The 27,008-nt window shown below is 45.6% G+C and overlaps 1 protein-coding gene across 3 annotated transcripts; it reads left to right on the forward strand.

Annotated features, from left to right (window-relative positions):
* Positions 1–518: 518 nt before the first annotated feature.
* Positions 519–27,008, forward strand: LOC120895403 (gastrula zinc finger protein XlCGF8.2DB-like). 3 transcript variants are annotated; one of them, XM_040298739.1, is made up of 6 exons: positions 519–906; positions 1,191–1,699; positions 1,789–1,968; positions 2,394–2,477; positions 2,629–2,808; positions 26,896–27,008. In XM_040298739.1, exons 2-6 carry the CDS (start codon positions 1,486–1,488, stop codon positions 26,991–26,993), a joined length of 756 nt encoding a protein of 251 aa, XP_040154673.1. In that variant the 5' UTR covers positions 519–906; positions 1,191–1,485; the 3' UTR covers positions 26,994–27,008. The 3 variants fall into 3 exon arrangements, with proteins under 3 accessions (XP_040154673.1, XP_040154674.1, XP_040154672.1); XM_040298738.1 differs by lacking the exon at positions 26,896–27,008 and adding an exon at positions 2,976–4,752 and having other exon boundaries at positions 528–906; XM_040298740.1 differs by lacking the exons at positions 2,394–2,477; positions 26,896–27,008 and adding an exon at positions 2,976–4,752 and having other exon boundaries at positions 523–906.

Raw genomic sequence — 27,008 nt, forward strand, 5'->3', positions numbered from 1 at the left:
AAAAATGTTCACAGCAATTAAAAACGTCAGGGCTTTCTGTATCTCTACTTTAAGTGCGACACCACAAAATTTGAATTGAAAATAGTTTTACTTTGTTGAGCAGTTTGTCTAGCCGATTTTGTAACGAATAAATTTTGATTTTTATTTTGGCCAAAATCCCAATGTGCGACACAGGTCCCCGTACGACAGATGTATAGAACGTACGTTTTCTAAAGCCTGTATTATTTATGTGTCTTTTATATTACTTTCTTTTTGAGTATTTTTTTCTTCCCAACATTGGATTTCAACTAATATATCACGCCGATTGTTATCAGCCCTTTTATTAAGAAAATCAATCTTCATCCCCGTAAGCATCACAGGGTGACTCTAGTACTGCAGCCGGCTGTAATGAAACCAACCTTCACACACACCACCACACACGCAGCTGTCAAACCGTGGTAGCTATTCCGCTCCCGTGCTCAAGAACGAAACGAACGATACCCGTTTTTTCTGTATGGAGTTTGCACTGACGTTCGAAAACGAAACGATCGATTGTACGCCGTCGCTTGCGGTTCGCACTACCACCCTCCGTCAATGTAAAAAATCGGATCGGAAAAACAGGGTCGGAGTGTGTTGTTTTTTCGCGTGTTCCGGGTTCGTGGACGGTTTCTGTTTGGCCGGAAGTGGACCGGGGTGGTGTAAACATTCGCCAACGACGGCGGTGAAGATGTGCTAAAGTGGAACTGCTCCAGCAAACGCCAGCGGAGGGTAGAATCTTGCGCAAAGTATGCATGTGGCTCGGTGCACGGTGCTGACTCGCTACGGTCGTGTACACTTGGGCTGTTTTTCGGTGTAAATTCGGCGTCTTTCCGGCCGCATGCTAGCGCCGGAAGGTCAAAAACACTGCTCTGCATCGGGACACATTAGGTAGGAATGGGTGTTGGTGCGTGAAACGGTGGAGAAATGGGCCCCAAAACTCCGTGTCACCCGTGCGCTTGTGGGCGAGGGGTGCTGAAAATAGGGTTAGGATAGGGCAGGGTTTGTTTTCGAAACCAACACAACCGTGTGCTGAAGTTCTGAAGCGATTGGAAAGGGGTGTGTGCGCTGGCGTACCAGCCGAAAGTTGGTCATCGGTGTTTATGTTTCACGGGGGAAATTGTTAAATTGAAAACCTGAATGCTTCTTTTTTTCTATTTTCTTCTCCCATCCAGCATGACCACCAAACTTACCTACTCAGCAAATTCCCCCCCATGGCTGTGATAGTATATTATTAGCATTACGCGTTCAGAGCACACCAAAGCACACAGACACACACACACGTACGCACGGCTCCAACAAATACCAGTACCTACGTCCCACTTCCGGTGGCAATTGCTCTGGCGCTGGTTCTAGCACCGCTGGTTTTCGAACGGACCGTTTCTCGGATCATCCGCCACACTGGACGACTGCAGGAACGCTGAGGGGCTCGTTTGGCATCGCTCGTCGCCACCACCGACAGTCGGCCCGATGTCACAGCAGGCGGTGGAAAGTGGTGGTATGAAAATTTCCAACTGCTCGAAACCGTTCGCGTGCACCGAATGCAACAAATTGTTTCGCCAGCTGAGCACACTGACCAACCACATGAAGATACACACGGGCGAAAAGCCGTACAAGTGCACGATCTGCATGAAGGAGTTCCGTCAAACGACGACACTCTCGAACCATATGAAAATTCATACCGGTATGTATTGTGGGACAGAAAGGAAAACGCACAAGAATGACCCACCAGTAACACTAAAATGTTTTGTATTTTGTTTCTGTTTCCCGCAGGTGAAAAACCCTTCAACTGCAACTTTTGTGACAAACAGTTCCGCCAGCTGAGTACGCTTTCGAACCACAAGAAGATACACACCGGAGAAAAACCATTCGAATGTTCGGTGTGCGGCAAACAGTTCCGCCAGTCCAGCACGCTCAACAGCCACATCCGGATTCATTCGGATGATAAATTTTGTAAGTAGCTACTTCGAAGATCCTTCGAAAGGGTTTCGTTTGAAAGCAAAGGATATGAAAGGGAGAAAAATCAAACGAAGTGTATCTACTGTAGGTGCTAGCAAAGACCGCGTCAATAGTTTATCAGATTTTGTTAGACTGCAGAAAAATGTTAGAATAGGTTTATTATGTTTTTTTTTAATCTTTTTAATCCTCATAATATGGATATTTATGCCTTTAATATGTCCCCCCCCCCAACTTGACGAGAAGAAAAGCATTAAACCAGTACTAAATATCACCTTCAGCTAGTAGCGCTTACAAAATGACTCTATGCCAAAAATGAATGATCAATAACATTCCGTGTCTTGTGTGACCACAGCTTCTCTCTACCCTCCTTCCCATCTAGACAATATTGACCTGATAGGTTCCTAACCTCTGTCTTTAAGGCATAAAACCCTTCAAATGCAGCATCTGTCCGAAGGAGTTCCGGCAGACGACGACCCTAGCGAATCACATAAAAATCCACACAGGTGAGCTTTTTCTTTCACGCCTCCCGAATTGTAATGCAGAAAAGAACGTTTAAGTTTATCCGTTGCAAGTGCTTGAGTAGTCGATGCAAAGCAAATCATGCAAGTAGCAGTGTTAATGATCATAATTTTCCTCCTGTTGTATCGTTCGCAGGTGAAAAGCCGTACGCCTGCACGTACTGCAGCAAAACCTTTCGCCAGACGGGTACGCTTTCGAACCATCTGAAGATTCACACCGGGGAAAAGCCGTTCGAGTGCTCGGTGTGCGGCAAACAGTTCCGGCAGTCGAGCACACTGAACAGCCACATTCGCATCCACGCCGACGACAAGTATTGTAAGTACAGGTTTTAAATAATGATTTATTTATCAAACAGTGGCAAACGATCATTTTCTTCAAATTCCACCTTTTTATTTTTAAATGTTATATACTTTCCCTCACATTCACATTATGAACTGTTTTGGAAGTTGAACAAAAAAGGAATAAATTACACTTTTCAACAGGCAAACCTTCGCAAACGGAGCCACGGTCCATGGTGGCGCTAAATGGTGGGCTTAATTTAAAGGACGAGGACGTCAAACCCTTCTTTGCCATGATGTAAATTGCTAGCGGTGGATAGCTTGCCTCTGCCCCCCCCCCGTTAAAAACAACCGACTCTTCTAGTGTTCGCAGGAACGTCAGCTAATATGTTTAAAAAAAGGGATAAGGAGCGAGAGCGGTACGATTCGCACCTTTGATTGTGCAACACTACCCGGCAAAGCGGAGGGGAACCCACCACCACCGATTGGGTGCGTTGTCGATTGCTTTAAATTATTTTTCACCATGCACCATGCGGTGTCGCACCGGTCGGAAGGCGACGGTGCAGCAGCAGGAGCACACAGGAGCTTACCGTTAATAAATAGTTGCAATTTAAGTTATAATAACTTTATCGGTTCCGCGCTCGGAATCCATCCCGGGCCAGCAGCAGCATCGTCTTAGTGGCTTCCCAAAAGGGCCCAATTTCGGGGCGTTCGCGTTTCGTTTATTTGTTTTAATATGGTAGAAAAAGCAATTTCATAATTTATTACCGTTAATAGCCGCAACCGATAGGTAATCTTCGTCCGGTTTTTTCTTTTCTTCTCATGCTTGTGTCCCCCCCTCTATGTTTCGTTCTCGGCTTCGGCTTCGTTTTCTTTTTTGTTTTGTGTTTTAAATTAGTGTTATTTATTTGTGTTCATTCGATTCCAATTGGGGCTGTTTGCCGCTGTACACCGAGGCTAGGGCTTACCTGGAGGAAACAGTAAAGTAAAGAAGGGAAAACAGAGTGCACGTCGATCCGTGGCACTATAAATAAGAATCGAAAGCGAAACAACTGTGGACAAAAAATCACGCCCCCCCCCCCCCCCCCCCTGGTGGATGGTGTCGGGACGGGACCGAGGGTTGCGCATGCTGCTGATTGGCATGGCAAAAAAAGAATGCAATTATTATTGTGTGTAAAAAGCCAAGTCCAACGAGCATGTAAGTGTATCCCTCTCTCTCTCTCTCACCCGGATGCTATGCTGGATCTTTTGTGCATTCGGTGTGGACGAAGCGACTGCTAGAGCGTAATCTTAACTCTGTAAGAGCCAGAAAGAACTTATCAACCGGTAGGAAATGTGTGAAGCTCTAGAGGGCAATGTAAAGCAAAAGAACGGACAGAAAATTGCATACCCTTTTTCCAAAACTTGATTGAGATTCGAGTCGTGAAAACACTAACGCGCCAAGCTGAGCGCGTTTCCCGTTCATAAAAGCTCATCCGCTCGATAGCGAAACAGCTCGAGTTGAAAAATAGAATAGTCTTGAACAAAATTTAACTGACAAATTAGCAGAAATACACACAAGCAAAACAAAAAAAAAAACAAAAAAAAAAACAAAAAAGGACAAACTTGATAGAATTTATCGCCCTTCTTTGATGAAAGTCTTAAGTTTACTAACAAGCTGTACAGATTACTCTGCACAATCGATTGGACTATATGTTTATGTGCATGTGTGTGTATGTGAGTGTAGATGCGGAAGGAAAGAGAACAATGCAAGCAGAGGGGGTAGTATGCAAATATCAGTACTGCGATGGTAGGGTTTATCATTGTAGGGCCATATGCGGACATGCAGAGTCAGAGTCCGATCGGGCGGAGTTCGAAAGCGAGACACTGCTCGTGAAGGCGAGCCGCTGAGCGAGAGACAACGGTGCGTGTGTGTGTAGCAACTAATGTGATGGAACGAATCATAATGTATAATAAAACGTAAAAGAAGACCTACATCTGATATGGAGCAGTGGGAATGATTTTGTAAACGATCAACGGTAAAATAGAAAAGTGAGAAAATTATATTGAAATTGTAATTGTGATTCTACATATTTATTTGAAACATTTAAAATCTATGTTTGATGCTGTTTAACAAAACAACACATCTTCAATGCATTTTTCCTGTTAGCTTTGTTTTTTCCCTCAGTAACTGGTTTACAATAGCAGCTTTTGTGAAGCAAGCAATCCAATATCTTTGTTCGCCCTAATGCATTCATTGGGTAGATACAGATCCAAGCCCATAAGTGTTTCAAAGCCACATACGCTGTGGTGGCAAGAATTGTAGTCTTGTTATCGTCCAGAGCATTTCTAGAGCGTCCGGTTTGTGGCGTTATAGGTGTTAGCCGACACTTTATAACAAGCTATTCTAAAGACATGTGTTGTTCTTAACTCAAGATGCGATGTCGGACACGTGATAGGCATACACATATGTAAAAGGTTTTATTGTGGAGTAAAAGCGATTGCAGCTCCTATCATGGAAGCGCCATCATGATCAAGATCGCCTAAACGATTGAGTTGTATGGGATGGCAATTATTGTGCATCTTCCCTCTGGAGCATCTTCTCAAGATAAGGAGAATGCGTTTACAAAAAGGCTGAACTGCTGGTGCACATGATCAACACAGATAGATATGTTTCGTAGTACAGCTCGTACGAGGAAAACCGTGACGAGAGCATACAAACAAACCCCATATTAGCGTCCCAGTGTCTCTCTATTGTTCTTTTGCTAAGCTCCGAGAACCCTGGCGCAGCTGTTGCCGGTTCACGCGGTGCACCAGCCACACCGTCGTCTAGGTCGTGTGGCCCAGAGCAACTGCAATGGCCCTGTACGATTTAAGCTCCGCACGACACTGATCGTAAAACAAAAGCAACGTAGGTGAAGTCTGCACGTAAACGCCGCAGGATGCTGGATAGTGGAAACAAAAGGTAAACATTAGATGAAACAAAACACCTGAACCTGCGGCCACACAATGTAACTGCATGTGCATCGGTTATCTTAATCCTTGATCAAACCCTGCCAGCACACGCAAGGATATGTACGATGTCGTACTGGTTTTTTTGTTGTATTTTTGCAAAATGCGTGAGGCCTTCTTCATCGGAGATATACGCTGTAGTAGGTCTGTATCTGATGTAGTAGGTCCTGGTGGTCGGATTTCGGTGCAAGACAAACAAAGAGGTAAAGATTTTGCCATATTGTTCTCTTGCAAGATCTGATGACTCTGATAAGAAGTTTGCATTCCGTAGAAATTGGTGCAATGAGAGGATTTTCGGATGAAACTCTCAGAACATGGTTCGTTGTTAGCTTCTGAAACAGAAAGGCTCCTTCGGACCGTTGTTTGCTTGTTTGTTTGCTTCACTTTGCCGTCGAAGAAGGTGGAATACACAGATCCAAATATTTAATAAACATCTTCATTACAATAGCATTCCCAGCAGTTACCTCCAGGACACCAGGTGACAGACAGATCCGGATCCTTTTTTTTCGTACACTCCCTAACGAAAAACCCATCATCGGTGTTTGCTCTTGGCATTGTCCTACACGAGACATCTTGGTGCGTTTGTGCGTGGATCTTGCGAGCTTCTTGGGAATTGTCTGTGGGACAGGCTCGGTGTCTGATGACTTCCTCTGCGTCTTGCGATGCATAATACATTGCTGTGGGAAGTGTTGTACTAGAGCTCTGGAGGGTTTGAGTTAGATTGTTAGCTTCGTCCAATTGACTATCCACGAGCACGACGGCAGACCTAACTCAGACGGGCAGGTAGTCTGGAAAGGTAGACGTACGCAAGCTAACATATGTAATTGTATTGATTAGATTTGTCCCTTTTGCAGAAGCCATTTGTGGGCTTCGTGTGAAAGGACACACACTCTGCCCCTATGATGCTGTCTCGGGGATAATCCGTCCTTCTCACAGACCTCCGAGTACTCGTTGTGTACGTGTGCGAGCACAAAGAAGGTGCAAAAGATATTTGGAACCCCTCGAGCCACCCCTGACTCGCTGTGGGCGCTGCTGGTTTTGTGGTACGACACAAATCGACCAGACACAAAAGGATGGCAGGAAACCCTTGTGCGAGGTGGGCGAGATTCTTCGAATCCGTCCCGGCATGCGGGGAAGGCAAAATTGGCTTGCCTCTGCTGCCTGCTGGGGTATAGATCTCTCAGCATGGTCCGATCAAAACCAATGAAACCAGCTCGTACACGGGGGTTTTCTAAGCCAGCTTGGTTGCTGCGTTGCATTGTGTGATGCGCACGGTGGTGGTGATGCATTATGCTCGTTGGGCGAAGTGTCTGAAGGATTGCACCCGTCCGACACCCGTGGGCAATTGTTGGTGTTTGTTCGTGCGTACTACCATCGCCACCGGGAAAGCGCCTCCAAACGATGGCAGTGAAGGCAGGCAGCCAGCAGCGAGAAGAGTGGGAAGACGGGTAATTTGAATGCATTCTGCTCGGATGCAATGTGTACAACTCGGATCAATGTTACGCCTTGTTAGTGGGCGCTAATGATTCTGAAATGCAGCTGATGGAAGTTGGGTTTGGCCGATTCGTTTAACAACGAATTATTGTGATTGAAGCAAATTAGTTCCCTTTAACAAGCCTAATGATTTTATGCATGATTTATTTAGGGATTTTTGACAGTTTTGCAGATATCTTGAAAAGGATGATGGAAGTTTTACTATTTTCAAACTTTGAATTTTACCCTCGATTTTTTTAATGTTGAAATGTTAAGTACTACTTTTAAATTGTTGAATTTACTCGATTTTCAATGTATTAAATCCACCACCAGTTGAATTCAATATCTGAAAATATCATCCTTCTGGACATTCAAGTAGATGTAGATGTTCCTCAAGATATGCACCAGCACGTGTAATTGCAGAAAAAAGGGTATACTTTATACGTTTAATGACAAATATAGGCCACAGAACCACCTGCGACAGCGTCATCCATTTGCTAAAACATCTCCGTGCTTAATGAAGCGTGGTGAAGATGAAATGATTTAAATTACTTGCCCCGATTAAGCATGGACTGGGGTCAACACGTGCATCGTTGAACGCTTAAAAGGATTAAGGTAACCGTACTTATGCAGCACTTGACCGGTTTATGATACCTGTTTCATACACCATGCCAACATAAAAAAAAATTACTTTTCGGACAAATCGTTCCGATTTGTTGTGCTGCAAAACAGCAGACGCATCTTCCGCGCTACTTTCACCCTTTGAAACGGGATATTTTGTAAACAAAATCGTTACATGTAAGGTATGAGAAGAGGAGGGACTGTTGCAGTCGAGGGCCATTTAAATTAGGTCAAATTTGTGCACCCATCAGCCCATACCGTTTTGCGGCAAAGTGGTCGACTTGAATTACTTAAGGTCGCAAACTAATGAAGGAAAGTAAGCCGTATCCGTTATCCGTGCACGCCTGGGCTTATGACTTCAATCTTGATGGATTTCTGGCGGGGATGAAGTTTACGGTTGCCAAAAAGCTAAAAAAAAATAAGCCACTCGAATGCACCTCAAAAAGAAGACTTTTAAAAATTGCCCAATCATTTCCAAACACAGCTTAACCCGCTGGCTGCGGCAACGGCAGCAGAAACCGAGCCACTGGCCCAAGGATCAACGGATCGGGCAACCCTCTTCTGCTCGATTTTAATAAGCGGTCTGTCGAGCCCACTGACGGGCCCAAAATTGGCCCTCTCGAGCGCGCGCGCTCGCGCACTCCTGCGGATTAAGGCGGTGGTGCATCCCGGAACAAAAGCGTCCTGAGCGTCCCGTGCGTCCCATCTCCTGGACGGGGTTTTTGAACGTTTAATGGGCAGGTTGCGTAATACGGCCCACTCTATTCCCGTTAGTTTGCGCTGGTTTCCCGCGCAGCGAAACCGGTGCGGCCGCGTGATTTGGCGAATTTGGCCGCAAAACATAATGCACTTCGATCACATGCGCCCCATTCTATAAGGAAGTGCATCAATTCAATGAGGTGGGTTTTCGTGTATTATTTTTTTTATTTCGATCGATTTTTCGTGACGATCGCAGCCTGCAAGTTGGACATTATTACGTTAATCATAAACGCAAACACCGGTACGCATCATCCCAAAAGTGTGGTGGTGTGCTGCCTAGGAGATTGGGAAGCGAGAAGAGGATGCTTTAGTTTTGTCGAAAGTCCAAGGATCATTAAATCGAACCCTTCACGCATCACGTTTGGGCGGGCCGGTCATGCCTGATCATCCCTTTGGTGGTTGAGGTAACCTTTCTCCACGTCCGTTCCCCGCCGTGTCACGTTGGAGTGGATTCACGCGCGTACCATCTGGCGCATTCGGTGGTCCGGCGCATTCAGGGTAATCGTGTACATCGCGTGGAACACGATAATTGGTTTAACAGGGATAGTCGGATTGCTTCCTTCGAGCAGCTAGCAGGCACTGAGAAGCGTTGCGAGTGTGGACGTCTTGGGGTTGAGGGTTTCGGATTGTATTAAGATTGTGTTGAATTGATATCGTTCGAAGTAGTCGTTCTCGGAGGCGGAATGTGTATTATTTTGGGATAATTTCAAATTGTAGTACTGTCCATAAAAGTAAATGGTAAATGGGAAATTTCGTAATTTACCGAATGGAGAATACTCTTGGAGGGTTTAAGACGCCTGGAAACTACAGAACACCGGAACAAAAAACTTAAAAATCATGAGCAACCCAGTTAACATTAAGACAAAAAAGAATATAGATTCAAAAGTATAGCTTTGTTTGCCAAAATCTACAGATAAAATCAGCAAAGCTATTTAAACATCAAACAACAGGACTTCAAGAATGTCCTACAACTTTCCGCATCTCTCTCCAATAATTGAATCAACTAATTTGTGCATTTCTCCACAAAAGTACCAGCTCCTTTCTCTTGAAATGCATAGTTGGTGACAAAAAAATTCGCATCAACATTGATTTATATCCTTCCAAACGAAGTCATCCCAACGTGTTTTGAGGTCGCTCGCTCCGGTTAGTATCCGACCCTTTGTAAACGCATTGTATGATTTTGTGTGTGTGTGCACAATTGACAAGGGAGAGACATTGGCTGAAATCGGCATTGTCATCGGAATGAAAAGAAAACTTCCTTACACCCCCGAACACACACACACGGGGCGTAAAGGTTTGGAATTGTTGTGTTTCAATTTGAAGCGAAAATAAACACACCAAAAACCATTTCCTTCCGATCCGCTTCCCATCATCTCTCCGCTACGTGACTTGTCAAGGATGGTCAAGGATGATGTGCCTGGCTTTTGCAATCGTGCTGCTGCTGCTGCTGCACGGTGTCAATGCATTTCCGGACGCTTCCGGGAGGGGATCAATCACGGTTAAGAATTGGCCAATTTCGTTCAATTTCCTGTTTGGGGTGTGGAAGACACAATTTTTACACAATGATCGTTCGCAGACGTGTGCTGGAATAAGACATGATTTTGAGGCCCGAGAAATTGTTTGTTTAGGGCAAGGATCATGTCCTCCGGGGAGGTCCTCAATTTCCGGTGGTGCGAAATGGGATTAGGTTTGCGCTGAAGTTTGTAAACAATTTTACAATTCAATGCTGAAGAGCAGTGTTACCGCTAAGCTGGGGTGGAATTTTTATATGGAGAAGATGAGGATTATTTTATTTTGTGAGCAATTTGAATCGATTTCATACTCACAGTCAGTGATGTAATAATATCGATGATCAAAATCCTGTTATATTCAAGAAGCAATAAAAATCCATGCCACAACTGCTTGTCGTACTATTTCTGACCTTTTCTTACTTAAAATTGCAAAAAATAGTTAAAAATGGGTTAATTATGTACATACATTAATGCTTATATTGATCTTGTTAGTACGATTCTACTTATCTTGAATTGTCAACGATTTTTAACATCGTTTCCTTCAATTTACAGCTTTTTGTCTCTTTGTAACTGAATGCTTTTTAGTCTTATCTCAAGATACGTGACAAAGGATTGTTTTTTTTTCATCGTTGGCCACCCTGAAAGCTGTGACATCCTTGCTGAAGTGAAAGTTGGAGCAAAAAATGCTCGAATCTCGGGCAACAGTTCCGTTCTATTTAATACCTCTGCCCCGAAACCTGATACAACCCTTTCACTGACCGCGAGACCTCTTCTCTCTCTATATGTTTATAGCATTTAGCGAACCATTTTGTTCTCCTTTCCATTGGCACATATGCCACCGGGGTTTCGCACCGGCACAGTGGTGTGTTAGCCTTTCGGATTTGGAAGGTTTTGCAAACCGAGGCACCAAACTAACCGATTAGCCGAACAGTTGCCTACTGAAGTAGCATCCCACACACCGTCCACTTACAAATTGATGAGCCTGAAAAACACTGGCTGTGATGCTAGCGACCTCCTCAGTGTGTATTGTTTTACGAGCACTGTAAGCATACGGCCTACACATTCAGCTGCTGTCGGTGTCGGTGTGTTTGAGGAGAATATTTTTCTTTACGAACGTCGGAAGTCTCGCGTTTGATATCTTATCCTTTGGGCCCGACCAGAAGGGAGCCAATAAGGGTGCCGCAGTGTAAATACAGCATGCCAAAAGGAGACGCGAGCGTGGACCATTCCGGCTAGAAATCCTTTTAGAGCCTCCTCAGAAGCATCCGGCAGCGGCCACGGAATGGGTCAGAAGCAGCACCCGCATGTCTGCTGATTGTTGGCATTTCGAGGGTCCCAAAAGTCAACAGCAAACCAATCCTTTTGCTGAAGCCCCGAACGGTCAGCAGTTAAACATAGTTCTCCCGTGGAAAGAGGGATTTTTGTGTGGTTCATCTCCGCTTTCCGAGGGTTTGTTGTGCCGCTTTTTTACGATTTTGCCGCCACTCTGTCAATGGCAAATATTTATTTATACAATTTGGAAATCATAGCTTTTCGGGGGTTTGGTTTCCTTTGCCTGCCGGTCGGTTTTGTTGTTAATGTGCGGGTTTTTGCTTCAACTTACAACCAGTTGTGGGACTTTGTTTTTCTAACAAATTCTGACAGAACGTTAAAATAATTTTGAGCCGTTTCAACAAAAAACATATTAAATATATTTATGAGTTATAAAACTCTGTTCGTTTTTTGTTTGCCTTTGGAACTGCGGTGATTTGTTGCATCGCATTAGCCGAACATGGGTAGTAATTTTGTGAACAAAAAAATGAATTAATTTATTCTAATCAGGTGCAACGATAGAGGACTGTCACCGAAAAGAAAGAGTATGAAAATGGTCAACTTTAATAGACTCCACGGTTTTCATAAATTCTCGCATTCTTTATTTATGTCTTTTCACTCAAAGAGAAGAAAAAATAATAAAAAAAAACCACTGCAACGGTCCTATTCTTTCAGTCCATTTTATTTAATCAATAATTCAATAACTCTTTTTTTTTCTCTCCTGCATTGGCAAAGATTCCGGTGCCGAATTTTCACCTGCTGCCTGGTACGGCAATCGGCCCACATCGATGGTCCATAATTCATAATCCGCATAATTCATAATGCGGCAGAACGGATTCTCTACAAAGGCATCGGAGGGTTGTGTTTTTATTTTTATATTATTTCGACGCTGCGCTGTCTCGCTGCGCTTAAACTGGCGGAGAAGAGGATGCTTTATTTATTCATTCCCACTCGATCACTCCTTTTCGAGGGGTTGCCGTTCGTTCGTTTTTGTGCCAGCCACCCCTCCTGCTGTCGGTGTCAGTGTGCAGTGCATAAATCGTGAAGAGTGGCTCTCGTCGTGCAGTGACACTTCCCGCACAATCCAGCCATTCGTCGACACGAATGTTTGTGTCGGCCCTGTCGGGTTGCTTAAAAAAAAGGCATAATCATAACCATTTTTTGTATGTGCTTGTTGTTGCTCACAGCAGCAACACACTGTTTTGCTTTCGAGCGGGGAAGCGGTTTTTGGTTTGGGTGCATATAAAAAATTATTACACTCACAGTTTGGGACAAAATCGAAGAAAGGATAACATAAATATTAAGCCACCACGGGTCCCGTGGCAGCCGCAGTCCACCGAGAGGCCAAGTGTAGCGTGCTCGAGAGCGCGCAGAGCGGGCCATAAATGAGATCGACACAATTATATTTACGACCGCTTAAGGTTCGATTTACCTCTATAAATTTCCAATTATGTCGGTTGATTTACAAGACGAGATATCCTTCCACGCCACCAAGGAAAGGATGCGCTGATCGGCCCCTTGCACTACTTCACCTTTGTCGGTTGGTTGACGATTGCCTTCCTTTTTTTTCGTCGATTTCTTAACTCTTCATCCATTCCCAGCGTGCGTAAAACTAGAACAAACTTTCGGGCGCGCTAGGCAAGTGCGTAAAATAACAGCTTTGCCCCATTGCACCCCTTAGATTATCTTATGCATCCAGCCACCGAAAGCAGGCTGGCTTGATCGTGAAATGGAGATATCCTTCGGGGCGCGCCAGTGCATTAAGCCCACTCGCCTGTCCATCTGTGCCCAAACCACCGCCGCCGCAGAAGAAGGGGTTTCAATTTCACGCCCGTAATCGATCCCTCTTCGACCTGAATCAATGGTTGAAATGATGATCGCGTAACCCTAATCGAGCCTCAACGATCGAGTTTTCTCAACTCGCCACTCGCGCACGGGGGCTTTGTTACAGGGTCTGAGTGATATGCTTTTAAAATGCGTGAAGCTGTGAGCATGATGCTCTCCCTACAGGGACTCGTGTGCGATGTGCATCGGGATGAGTTGAGAGCGGGAATTCCTGTTCCTGTGGATGGGGGTGAAAAGCATGTTTATAAAATATTTTGAACCACAGGCAAGCAAGCAGGTGTAGGGATATGGTGGTAAAGAGGTGTTGTAAAAGGATTGTGAGCTGGAAGGATAGAATTTCTTTTTTTGGAATGATAAAAGGCACCGATCGTTATTACAATGATGAGTTCGAAATGTAAATTAAGGGCTTTTAAGCCTACGTCCTATCGTTTTTTTTTTTACTTTCGTTGATTATGTCATTAGTTAGATAATGAAAGAAGCGAGAAAAATAGCTAATTTTAAGGTATCTATGTCAAATAGCAAGGAAGAAATCAATTTTCTACTTGAGTCGCATGATGCAACCTTCCCTAGCGCTAAACGCCTAGAATGTAGGCAATCTCATGTTCGACGGAGCCGATCAATTCATCCACTGGTCGTGTGGCTAGGAAGTGCATTTTTTCCTCTACTTCTAAACACGTTTTGAAACCGTTAGGCAAAAGGAAACTGAAACCACGTAGCACGTAAAAAATCGTATCGTTTTGCTTCCTGTTGAACATATTTAAGCAAAAAAAAAACATCTAAATTTCCGCAAATGAAATCTGTCCTTGAGATTTGAGCTGCCGAATCTGTCTGATAACGATCTAGGGGCTAGCCGATTGCTGGCCTCAGCCATCAACAAACAACAACGCACAAAAAAACACCAAAGCCCACAATTTCGGCGCACCGCAAAGGACACCTTCGGCTTTGCTGCGTGCACTTTCGCCAGCCCTTACGAATCCGGGGTCCTCCGCTCTTAAGCCAACCACCGTCCGGGTTCCGTGGGCATTGCGGTGCCGCCGGGTGCACTGCCGCGGTTTTTTTTGCATTGTTCTTTCGGAGAAAAGTTTTCTCCACTTTTTTACACGCCGTAGGGCATGGAGGTTGAGGAATCTCGGGGCGAAAAAAAAACCTCCTGAAAACCTATCACTCATCGGGACCGCTGGCTAAAGGATCGGTTGAGGAGGTTGTGTGTGTGTGTGTTTTTTTGTTGCTTCGTATCCCGTTCCCTCAAGGTGGTACTCTTTCTTCCCACTCTCCCTCCCAGAACAATGGGTCCTGGGTTGGACGGAGCTAGGGCAATTGGGAAGTTGGTTGTTTTTTTTTCTTTCGAGCTTGGATTTTTTTCCTACTTAGAAAGCTTCAGGTTTTTTTTTATTTGTTTCTTCCCGTCAGTCCCGAGAATCTCCTGTTTCGTCATTCTGATTCTGAACTCGGCGAACGTCCGCAAGCGTGGCCCTCCGGGTCTCTTCTTATCCGTCCTGGATCTTGATCCAACTCACCCTTGCTCGCTATTGCCCTCTTGCCCGTCGGCAGTTGCACTGGCTTTTGTTTTCCTTTTCGGGGGATTTTCGGCCGGCCGACCGGCTTCTTGGTGCGCTTCTACCGTGCACAGAAGGAAAGGTGCAAAAAGGAGTGTGTGTGTATGAGAGAAGGGGATTGTGTTCGGTTCCTCTCTTGAAGATCCTATTTTATCCTACACCGGCTATTCAACCCGATATGGTTATTGTGTAAATATTTCGATGTTGTTTTCGATCTGCTTTAATTGAGAGATGAAATTGTTAATAAAACCAGATAAAAGTAAGGCGAAAATCCTTGGATACGCTTTGAGCGTAAGGGAGGAAAAAAAGGACAATGGTAGGACTTTTTTTTGCAGGACGGTGGACAAGTAGGTTGGTAAGCGAACGAGAGAGGGAGATTAAACGTTGCAGCCATGGACGTGAGGCAGCTTAAAGGTCTAATTGTATAAGGCGAAAGCGGTACCACACCACCGGGCACAAGGCGCGTGGGGAGCGGTAAGAGAGGAGTTTGGTTGAAATATGAAACGTTTCTGATTTGAAAAGATGGCAAGGGGCAACATTGAAACAATCTGTCCCAGACCCACGAAAAAAAAAAGGGATCGGGAGCGTGTGGCCAGTTGGTGCCCGCCGGACAGCCTTTCAATCTGTAAAGAACCAAAAAAAAAAAAAAATGGGACAAGAGATGGATGCGTTTTTGGTGCGATTCAGTTACCCGGTTTGACCCGTCCCTGCCTTTGGCCGCAATCAATGCGCTCCACAGTGACCCGTGCTGTGATGGTTTTGATTGAAGCAAGAAATAATTTATCTTTCCGCCCCGGCTACCGACCCGTGGGTTCGGGGATTTACGGGGAGTGCTCTGCCAGGCCTGCCGTGAAGCATTCAGCAACCCAGTAAAGAACGTTCAAGAGAAGAAAATAACAAACAAACCAAAACAAAACTCACATTTGGCACACTGCTGGTGTGTCCCGCTTACGCCAGCGCGCTAAGCGCACTGTTGACGACTTAAAAGGCGTACCGAAGGATCAAACTGTACACAAGTAACACGGGTGGGTTGAGTAAGTTGATACGAAACAAGGCAACGAGGTATTGCTTATTCCTGGCAAACAGAAGGAATTGTTTTCGGATTGTTAGTGAAGGCATCTGGACCCCGAAAGGCGGTGAATCAATGCGCACCCGAACGGGCTGAATATTGGCGGATTGATCAGACGATTGCGCTTACGGTTCGGTTGCTTTGTTGTGTGTTGCAGAAAAAAATGGGCCTTGTGTACCGACCAGTCGCCGCCAAGGTGGCCTAAATAATTTATTTATTTCATTCGTTTTTTTTTCTCTCTCTAGCCTACAAAAAGCAGGACACAATCCCATCTGCTTAAGAGCATTGTTGTACGTGTTGGATATGAAGCCGTCACACCTCGTTACTAAGTTCGTTTGCTGATCAGTAGATAAACAAGCAATGATGCGGTTATGCTTGATCGTCACGGCATATTCGGTACGGGGTATACTTTTTAAAGGCTTAAATAAACATGTAATGAGCTCCGGTTGCCTATCTGGCGTACTTATCGGGCACAAGTTAATCACGTTTGTACGACATTGCCATTGGGCGATATATTTCGTTGATATTGAAACGCTGATACAAGGAATAGAGGAACGCTTTACTTATCCTAGCGCATCCTAGCGGTCATATATGACGGATAATCCTCCTATCAGAGACGGGCGGATCTTAATCTTTGCATCAGGACGGTGTGCTTTGTACGGTTGGTTGATGTGTGTGTGTGTGTATTTTGTACACATGTCGACCAAAGCTGAGATTAACTGAGGGTTCGTTTCCACATACGAAACATGCGTGAAGATGTTATCAAATGTGGAGAAGATTTCTGAGAACAAAAATACTTGCAAATTCTGGTCAATGTTTTTGTAGCAAGCGGGCTTATGATTCGAAAAAAAAAACAGCTTTGTTTTTGTATAAAATTGTATTTTGGTTTGGATATGTTTCCATTGTACTTGTGAGCAAAGGTTAGTTACTGGTTACACGTATACCAAGCGTTGAAGTCTTATCTTTTGAACAGATAAATGGATAACGTACGTTAAGGTTTTTTGTTCAAAACATTCGTTGTACCTTTTAAAAAGATATAAACAGTCAATAATATGAATCATATTTATGTTTTAGTTGAAGATACATTAAAAATGATTGAAAACTGGTTCCAACTGCTGCATGTGGACTTAGTTTTAAGGGTTCGTTGCTCGTTACACGTATTGCAAGCATTGAAGTCACTTGTTTCGCAAACATAGAGTGATGAATTGTTACTTTTTTTGCTATATATATTGATATAAATTGATAAAAAAATCGCTTAATATGGTGCCTTAATATGCAGCTACAAAGTTACTTCCAATTGGCCGATTACTGTCTTGCCAAAAGGCGCATTGATGGTTTTTACACGTAGTTTCATTTTCTTCAATTATTGCTCAATAAAGCAGCATGTCTCAACACCCTGAAACACTGCCACCGAAGGGTCGCTCGCAGTAAAATATCTTCCTTTGAAAAAAAAAGAAAAGCATGCCCCACGGGGGGACACTGCGCGTTGCAGTGATGTGGTGTACAACAGCATGCGCGGCATCTGATACGGTACGGTACGGTGCCGTTGGGCAACGCGGATGTGGCGTTACACCAGCCGATTACACTCGCACGATAAGCGCACGGTGATCACGGTCCTCCGTTTTAACACCCATAAAATGCGCCCGCGGACCGCGTCGATTCCGTGGACAACTTTATTCGCGGTCAATCTTGATCGGAGGTTTTTTGTTGTTGTGTGTGTTACAGGGGGACGGGTCAGCGTCTAGGCCTTATCCGCGCGTTCCTTTTATGGCGCGTCGGGTGAAGCGTCTGCATCTCAAGCGGTATAGAATTTTACGAGCCTGTGCGCCAGTGCGCTAGCCGCGGGAGCCTGCGTCGGTTTGGGAGTGCTTAATGTGTCCTGACCCCCCCCCCCCTTCCCTTTTCGAAAGGGCGACCTCCGGCCCACTGTCCATCACTGTCACCGTGCCGTCATGAATTCGCTTTAATATGTAAATTTTTAATTACTGCCTCCCATAAATTTATGCCCATCAGAGCGGGAGAGCCCATCCCTGCTACGTTCGTGCCCAGCCTTTCAAGTGGCTGTCGACTGGTTGGTATGGAAAACGTTTAGCAGGATGGCAGGGGCAGGGTGGGGGAGACAATGGTCCTCCACGTGCCAGGGAGCACGCTCGGCACGCCTCTGCAGCCGGGCGCACACCCGTCGTAAATTGAGCCATTGTCCGAGTGCCATTCCGGACGATCCGTTTTGGAGTAGCGCCCAAAGGTGACGGGCAGCAAATGGCGCACGCCTTTTGCGCCCCATCGTTGGGCCGAGACCGGTTACTTATCGGGCGCTCGCATGCTCCCAGCTCCCACACGGTGGGTTCGATCACTTTCTCACGTTTGTATGGGCCAGGCAGACAGACAGATACGCCCGACCCGGCGTAAAACTCGTTCCCATCGATCTTCGTTTTGTGTTGGTAACCCTTTGACCACGATCTCGCCTGGCTGGCTGGAATCGCTGCCGCTGGGTCGCGGTGCCCCGGGGGCACACCGTCGTCCATCCATGCCGTCCACCGATTCTCGATCGTATGATTTATTCCCGTTCGCTCTTGTGGTTCTTTTTCTCTCTCTCTCCCGCCGACAGCTTCCCAGTTTGGAGGAGATCTTTATTGGGTTTATCTTGCCGACGGGCTTGAACCGCCGATGGTGGCGATCGCGCTTATAGCCAAACGAAAATTGACTTCTAACGTGTCACGTTGTTGATTTTGGAGTCTATTGAGATGGGTTAATCCCGGGAATAGACCTTGCCTTGGGTGCGCTGCTTTATCGGCGGGATTTAATTTCATCGCGTTTCTTGAGAAGCTTTGTGGCGTTTGAAGTGTTTGAGTGGGGGGAGCTTTAATACTTTCCTAGAAGAGACAGCCTTATAAGAGGGAAGATTTGGGGTATTCAAGAAACATTTAAAAAGCTTGATTTTGGTTTTAATTCTATGGTTTTAAGAAATTAGTTGTGTTTACTATCGAAATAAAAGAAGAAAATTCACTTTTACTTTTCAAATATTAGCTTTTAAAACTCTATCGTCAATTTTGACCGGTCTTAGTAGATGAAGAACACACTTTACGTGCAGGTGGTCGTCTGTTTCAATTTCTGAACTTTTTATTTTTGCATGCATCGCTCTTGACATTTACAGCATGTAGAATAAAGTCGTCTGGGCAAAGTGAGCCCAGTTCGCTCCCTCGCGAGTTCCACCTCGTTCTTTCGATGCGTAATAAAAAACCCACATACAAACACACGAGCACACATCTTCCCAAACGAGGGAACGCGTTCGACGCGACACATTAAAGACCTGTTTCATTTCGATTACATCCACGTTACCAATTTCCTCGAGCAGCGGGAGGTCCACCGCCTTAGCAAAGCCCTGTCCACCGCTGTTCCCCTTGCCCCTGTTTCGTTCCCGTCCCGTGGGATTGTGGTGTATGTTTACAAATCCTCACCCGAAAAAAAGCAACCCCTCATCGATCGGCGGCTGCATCTCTTGCACCTTCCCCGTACACACGTCCCGCTCCCGCCTGCACGGTTAAAAACGGGAGGAGGAATAACCGCCTTGCACACGACATAAATCCTTCCTCCTGGGGGCGGTCAGACACGCCAGTGACGGGGTACCGCGCTGGTAAATCCGCTGGCAGTTGTCTGATCATCCTTTGCTGGACACGCTAGGGCCCCCCCGTCGAGCTTAGAGCGAACCCTTGAGCACGGGCGCGGTGGGTTTAGATGGTGGCGTTGGCTGCGAGCGGGGTGGAGGGTACAAGATCGATTGAAATACGGTAAGGGACTTGGGATTAATCTGCGATCAATCGCCGGTGTTCGGGCCGGTTTGGTCCGGGTAAGGGCGGACGTCGTACAGGGGGGGACGGATTATTGTTATGGTTATTATCATTTTTATTGCGCTTACCACGAGCAGCAGCCGTTTCGGGTGGACGTGTAAGCGTGGTCGGCCGTGGTGGTGTGTCATTGGGTATCGCATGGGCAGCGAGGCTTTGTTGATCTCAAGTGGCAGTTGGCAGTTTTTTTTGGGCTCGGGTCTGCTAAGCTGCAATAAACCGCTGCCAGGCTGGCAGGTGGACGCGAGATGCGCTTAATGGTGTGATTAAAGGTTAGCTTAAGGGCCCAGGAAGACTTTATTTTATAGTCTTTGTGGGCTAAATCACAGTTTTATTTGCTTGTTAGTGCTGATTTAGAACAAACTGTTCCATATTTGGTTAAAACATGTTTTTTTCCGACGGACATATACTGAGTGATACGCTTGTTGCAGCAAAGAAGATTGATAATAATAATATTAACTCAATATCGTTGAGTGCTACAATTGCAGTGCAAACTAATTGAGAACCTATACAAACCATATACCCTAAAAATGTCCAATAAGAATGAATCCAGTTGGATTCAAACAAAAATTTTACTCTCCGACCATGGTAGCTTCAATCTTTTCTTTTACACTGCACACATCTATACGATCGTGTCAAAAGCATCACCTTATCCCGACGCATCAAAAGGATACCGTCCTGCTAAGATCTTCCGTAAAAAACCCGACCCCAAAACAGCAGTGCGTGTGAGAAAAGTTCATTTCCGGATTTGCAACGGGATGGAACAAAAAACCACAAATCAGAAAAATACGGGCAGCGGTCCGATGGCAGCAGGACATACCCGGCACACGAAAGCACATGAAAATAATCCTCCCAATTACGTTCGTAATATGGTATTATGCGTTGCATCACAGCTGCGGCATGTCGGCCTTTTTGAGTGTGAGCTGAGAAGTTCAACGATCGCACCAGTAGCAAGTGTGCGAAAGTGTTACACGGTCGGAGGCACGGCTGGAAAGGAAAGTTCTGTCCCAGCAGCACGGGGCGGCAGGAGACGGCTTTGCCAAACTTTCTATCATAAATCTGTTTTCTGATCGTCAAACCACAGAGCCACAGAGCTCTGACAGATTGGCAGCGATTGCGTGGATCGTGGCGATGGCTTCTGTCAGAGGTCGAGAGTTCAATCTGGCGTGATGGGAAGCTGAATTGAAGCGACAGATTGCAGGTTGCTTTGCAGTCTGGGAAATGGCAGAACATAAAAAGCCCAAAACAATACATCTTAACCAACAAGAAATGTTGCAATGTGAAGCATCTTTCCTCATTACATTTCTAAATGCCAATTTTTTGGGGGCAAATTGATGAATGTGTATGTGTATAAATGGAATCTCGTGACTACCGGGCTACAGGGGGCCTCTTCTTCCGGTTTCATTTACACCGGAGAGCAGAGAAGCGACCCAGCTGTGGACAGCCCCCGTGGTACTGGGCCCAGATGACATTCGTGCTGCTGCCGGTCCCTTTTCAATGCCAGCGAAGAGCATCGATAATTACAGCGCCAAAATTCAAAACAACATTTTTGAATCTGCAAAGAGGCGTATTTCACGTTGTTTCGCGCGTGCAAAATGTGGAGTTTTTTTGTGTGTGGCACAGGTCGACAACCGTACCGCCTCACCGTGTAAGGGCAAAACGTGCTCCAATGCGTTGCAGCTGCAGACAGCGCTGCTTCAATCGGAAGCTGATATGATGAAGATGATGATGTGTTTTATTTTCTTCTCGGCGCTCCACAATGCGGCGCACAACGTGAATGCATTTGCGATCGGGAGCCGATAGATTGTTTGAGCTGGTGCATGCTCCCCGGCACCAAAAGCAAACAATATCAATCATTAGCGAAGGCATGTTTGTAAAACGGGCAACCTGGTCGAACAGTGGCTTGAATCTGTTTCCTTTGCTTTGTGAGCAAGATGTTTGCAAAGCAAAAGAGTTATTTCGATGCAATTAAAAGTGGAAAGGTACGAATGATGCGCCACTGATTGGGGGCTGCATTTGCTGTCAATTGTTTGGTTCATAGGGTTAAACATGTGTTAAAAGCATGCCAGAGAGAGAGAGAGAGAGAGAGAGAGAGGTGCAGAGGTGTATTGTTTCGTGCAGTACCCAGAAGTACATTGTACAGGATTAGGCTAAAAGGCAGCCAAACAAGTCGTGCTGTTTGCAAAGCATTTTGTAATGAATATGATGAATTCAGTACTACTTATTATAATGTCCATCAAATGTTAACCTCAGTTTGGAATGTATTTTATACATTCAAATTGGTTTTAAAGGTCTTCCAAAAATTCCTATAATGCGCATTCGGCTATTTCCTTAAAATCGTGTTAGCTAAAACTCTTTCCAATCCATCGATTCTCAACAAGAAATTGTTAAAAGCATTTTTTTAGCTTGCGTTTATTAATAAAATGATATTACATGTTCTTGTATTATCTGCTGATGTTGCAAACAACCAATTTAATTACTTACTAAACCTGCAAACCATGCCGTAGCGTGTCGCTATTATCTCCCGATGCACATCCATACGCTAACCCGAAGATGATCGCTTATCTGATCCTTTATCGCATTAACTGGTACAACTTACTTTCCGATGCTAATGCCAGTGTGCACCAATTCCCTGAAGAAAAAAAAACCTTCCCTCAAATGGGTATGGGTTTGCCTAAAACATATTTCTGTTTAGTGTGCTTGATGATAGGCCCGATTACGACGATCTGGACCTGGAACTTATCCTCCGGATATGCGGCTCAAAAGAGCAGCAACATACTTTCAACACATCGAGTAGGCCTTCAACACACACTTGATCGTCTACGTGGTGTAGTTTTTTGTGTGTGCATCCTCCCGCCCGACTGTCTGCGCCGGACACGGTGCAGTGTTGCCGGCAAGCAAAAAGCGAAGGCAACGCGTACTAATCGCCCTGCGATCGGCGAAAATGCAAGTGTGAACGGATAATTTGGGGGTCCTATCGATAATTAGAAGATCACACGACGGGGCTTGCGAGCCGCGCCCGGTCGGCAACTGCATCGTTTCGCTTTCGATTTCATTCGATCGAAATGGTGCCGGTAACAACACAGCGTACAAGGGTAATAAATTTACTTCCCCTTAAGCGAAATGAGTTTCCACTGATGGGGTTTCATCAGCGTAAACGGATGAGCTTGTGAAGGGATGTTTTGTTTCCCGCTCGCTTCGCTGCTCAAGGCACCGTATTCTATTTGGTAGAATCATATCTTTTTACAACCGAGCCGTTTAAGCGCGCGCTGATGGATGCAACATACTTGTGGTTCCATACAATGCTGGGGGAGCTTCAAGATCGGAGGAAAGCTCAGAAGTGCCCCGGAAGGCAAAATGGCTAAATACGCCCCGGCATGCGTCAACAGGGCAGGTGATGGAGTGGCTGGTCGAATGGGCACCGAATGTATTACCGAAAATAAGCGACCGAAAATGGCCCCCGGAAAGGTGGTGGGCCTGATTGGTGGTGGTGGTGGTGGTTGGGAGCTTAAATCACCGGCTCTTGACGCGCGCGCCTGACTAGGCTGCTGACGGGTGCGAGTTTGACGAATGCGCGCCAAAGGTGCGAAAAAAAGAGCAACAAGAATGCCGCCATAATCAGCCCTGCGGGACGTTCGGCGGCTCGTTAGGCGGTTGTGGTCCGCCGTTCCTATTTTTCATCCTCCACCCGGGCCGGGCTGGTCCCTTCTGGTGGCGTAAATTAGTTTTTTCTGCCCCTAGTGTGTTGCTTAGGCTTTCGTGTGGTGCTGGTGGCGGTGGTGGTGTTTCGCTTTGCCTACATTATTAGAGCACCGTCCAACTGCGCAACCAATCGAGCAGGGAGGAGGAGAAGGGAATTGGCACTCAGACTGAACCCGGGCGAATTGGAACCGTGTTGGAACGTTTTAATATTAATTTCCTCACACTGATGGGAGGCTTGTGATGTATTCCACCTGAAGGTGGATTGTAAGGTGCGACCGGATCGCAGACGCCCAAGGATGGATGTTTTTGGCCGGGCACGGTGTCTGTCTGCTAGTGGCGGCATCCAGAACTTGGTGCTGGATGATTTGTCGTAATGATTACGATTTCAGATGCGGCGTCCTGTGTGTACGGGACGTTAGAATTATGCAGACGAAATGGCGCACTAAGCGTAAGCAGAGAACTGGTGGATGGATGGATCGGCTGGTGGTCCTGGTGTAGTGGTTTTATGTTATTGGAGCTTGTTGGATGGTTCGAATTGGAAGACATTGTCCGAAGTATAAACTGAAGATGTATCCTGGAGCAATACGTTTTTACACAGATAAATTCAACCTAGAGCTTAGTTAGAAATAAAATAAAACTCTATTTTTGTTTTATTTCTCTTTGTTTGATGAAAAATAGCAAATTTCCGATCTTTTAATACTTTTGATGCACGTCACTCAAGTTGTGAAATGAATCAGTTTTGGTGCTGGTTTTTAGATTATTGCTCCATATCCTGGTCGAAGGACCAAAATTGAACAAAAATATATCTGGTCTATCGTAGAGCTGGCATTATTTGTTCTTCTATATTACAACTACCCATCAAGTTCGTGCTAACTTAATCTTGGTAGGATTATGTACGCTTCTCCAAATCCACACAGAAGATATCATGCTTGTAAAACGGTCGACCCATGTTCATACAAGGTCAATATTTTCCTCTACAATATTTTTCGGTTAATTCCGATCAACATGAAGCTGACTTTTAAATAAGTCTTTTCTTTGGAAATCGGTTCACCCGTGCCGAATCGAATGTCCCGCCATTTAAAGCGAAACCATTATTTACGAAAAGTTTGTTCAAAATCAAAATTTTTCCTTTTTGGGCTGCCCTTTATGGCCATTTCCCCTAAGCCTGCTGCATCTGATCAAACAGAGAGCAAACGTTTAATGGCCGGTCGTTTAACGGAATGAAATAACCATCATCTGCCACATATGATTCCCACAAATTCAATCGTGTGTGCGTATGTGTGGGTGCGCCATTGTCGCAGTGCCACAATTCTCACTGCTCCAATCCCGGGATGCACCTTGTGTGCCCCGTGACTGACATCCGATTTTCACGGCGAATTAGTTCCACCCGGAACGGGTGTTGTTGCTGATTAGGATGGCTTGGTTGTGTGGTAAGCTAAATGCCGCACGCCAGCGGCAACCGAACATTTTAGGGAGCAAGAAAGGGACACACAAAAGGATCACGATCGAGACAAAAAGGTTCTGCAGCACGATCGGACCGTGCCGCCGAGCGTCCGTACAAAAAAAAACAGTCCTTCGCACGCTGGCAAGGGAAAAGCTTCGAACGACGCAAGCGAGTGTTCTCAAATTTCGTCCGCTTGCTTAATATTATCACCCGACCGTGGATAATCGGACGATCCCAAAGGCACGGACAGGCGCTGGTCAGCTAGAGCGTACGGTTGGCTGTTGAGAAAAGAAGCCCGGGACGCTGTCCGGATGCTGCCCGCAACACGCGGGGTCTTGAAAAGCGAAGACGTATCGGGTGCAAGATGTGTAGAGCAGCTACGGCTTTTCTTTCACCGTACGAGCCGCTGAAAAGACGTGCAGAGATCGATGGGAGCAGGAGAGACAAAAAGGACTCCCTCACACACACCGACAGTGTAGCGAATCGCTGGCCTCGGGTTCGCCTTTTTTGTGTCGTCGTATCCTTTCACCAACCGATCTTTTCTTGTCCGAAACCTCACTAGTCAGCGGGGATGAAAAGGAAACATTGTCACCGAATTTGCACATGGCCTCACGCTTATTAGCGTGACAGTTCGGGTGCTGCGTATTAAACTGTTCTCCTGTTGTGTACCCCGTGATATGGGTTAAGTCACGCTTCATTATCCTTTCCTTTCAAGGCGAGCGTTTCAAGCCAGAAACAGGCATCGTTTGCGATGATTCGTGTTCAGGCGGGCTGTAATCCGGATTGAACATCCTGCCCGGATGAGTTGTCACCGGTGTGCGTGTGTGTGTAGCGACATTGTTCTCTATCGACGTGACAATTAAAAGAAGATGTCCTCAAAGGAGCCGAGAAAATCGATTTCGGGACGTGTGATTTTCCACGGCTTTTTAACAACGGCTGCGCTGGTGCTGTACCGATTTTTCGCGCTCATTTCATGGCTCCTCCAGCGTGGTACGAGTGGATGCTGAAGTTGATAATTTCCATAGCAAATCAATTTTCTCAATATACAGCGAAAGTTTGATAAACTTGAAATTGGATTTTTATGACGATCACACCATTAGGCTGGGACGAATCGTGTTACGCATCGAAAGTCAAATCAAACTCCCATTGATTGTGCGTCCCAGCCCAGTATGAATAAACAATTCAGAACCGCGTCGAAGGTGTTTCGGTACCGTTTTTTCGTTTATGAATTAAACACTGTGCGCTGCGTAACTGTTTGCCCGGCAGTGCATAATGTTTCGCCTGCCTGGCGGCGCGGCCACTGCTGTGTCCTTTATGCGTCTGGTAACCAAATTGGCCCGGTTTATCCTTCGTGCGGTGAAGGTGAGCGTCAAACATGTGGTAAACGTGGTCTTTGGTGGCGGGGGACAATTGGGGTAGGAGGAGCGGAAACGGGAGGCTGCGCAAATGCGTGCCCGGTTATGGATGGCATGCCGCGTGCGCATTTCCCGTAAAGCTGCCATCGAAAGCATGCTGTATGCGGGATGAGCGCATGGTGAATAAAATCTTCATAACTCCTGTTGGGATGTTTATTCAGACGGTTGAAGTTGGTCGTCGTGTCTGTGATGGTGATTTTTCCCCGCGCACATAAATGGTACACGAGCGTAACCATGTGCTGGGCAGCTCGTGAGCGATGAGAACGATTGCATAATATTAGTTGCTGCTGTGGATAAAAGGGATACTTTTTGAAGTAGTACATGTAAAGGTATAATTTATTGGGTGAGAGTTTTAATTGTTGCGTGTGTTACATATGGATTGACTGCATCGAGCCAATATCTTGCCATCTTACAACATCTTTTTTTACAATTATACATCATTTTGAGTGTTTAGGTTTTGTCAATGCTCTAGCAGAATAATTAAATAATTCGAAGTAGTCAATGTTTGCAGAGCGGATCTCTCAAACATTTTCTGATCTCTATACCCTAGCCTTTGTATTTTCCTTCATCTTTTTGTTCTAGGCGTAACGAATAGCACACACACATACATCGTATGTGCAAAATCACTGGCTAATATATGCTCATTTGGAGCAAGTTTCCGGATAAGGTCCTTACTATGATGGAATGGTCTGATG

This window comes from Anopheles arabiensis, chromosome 2 (assembly GCF_016920715.1).
Source record: "Anopheles arabiensis isolate DONGOLA chromosome 2, AaraD3, whole genome shotgun sequence".
In the NCBI taxonomy this organism is placed as follows: Eukaryota; Metazoa; Arthropoda; class Insecta; order Diptera; family Culicidae; genus Anopheles; species Anopheles arabiensis.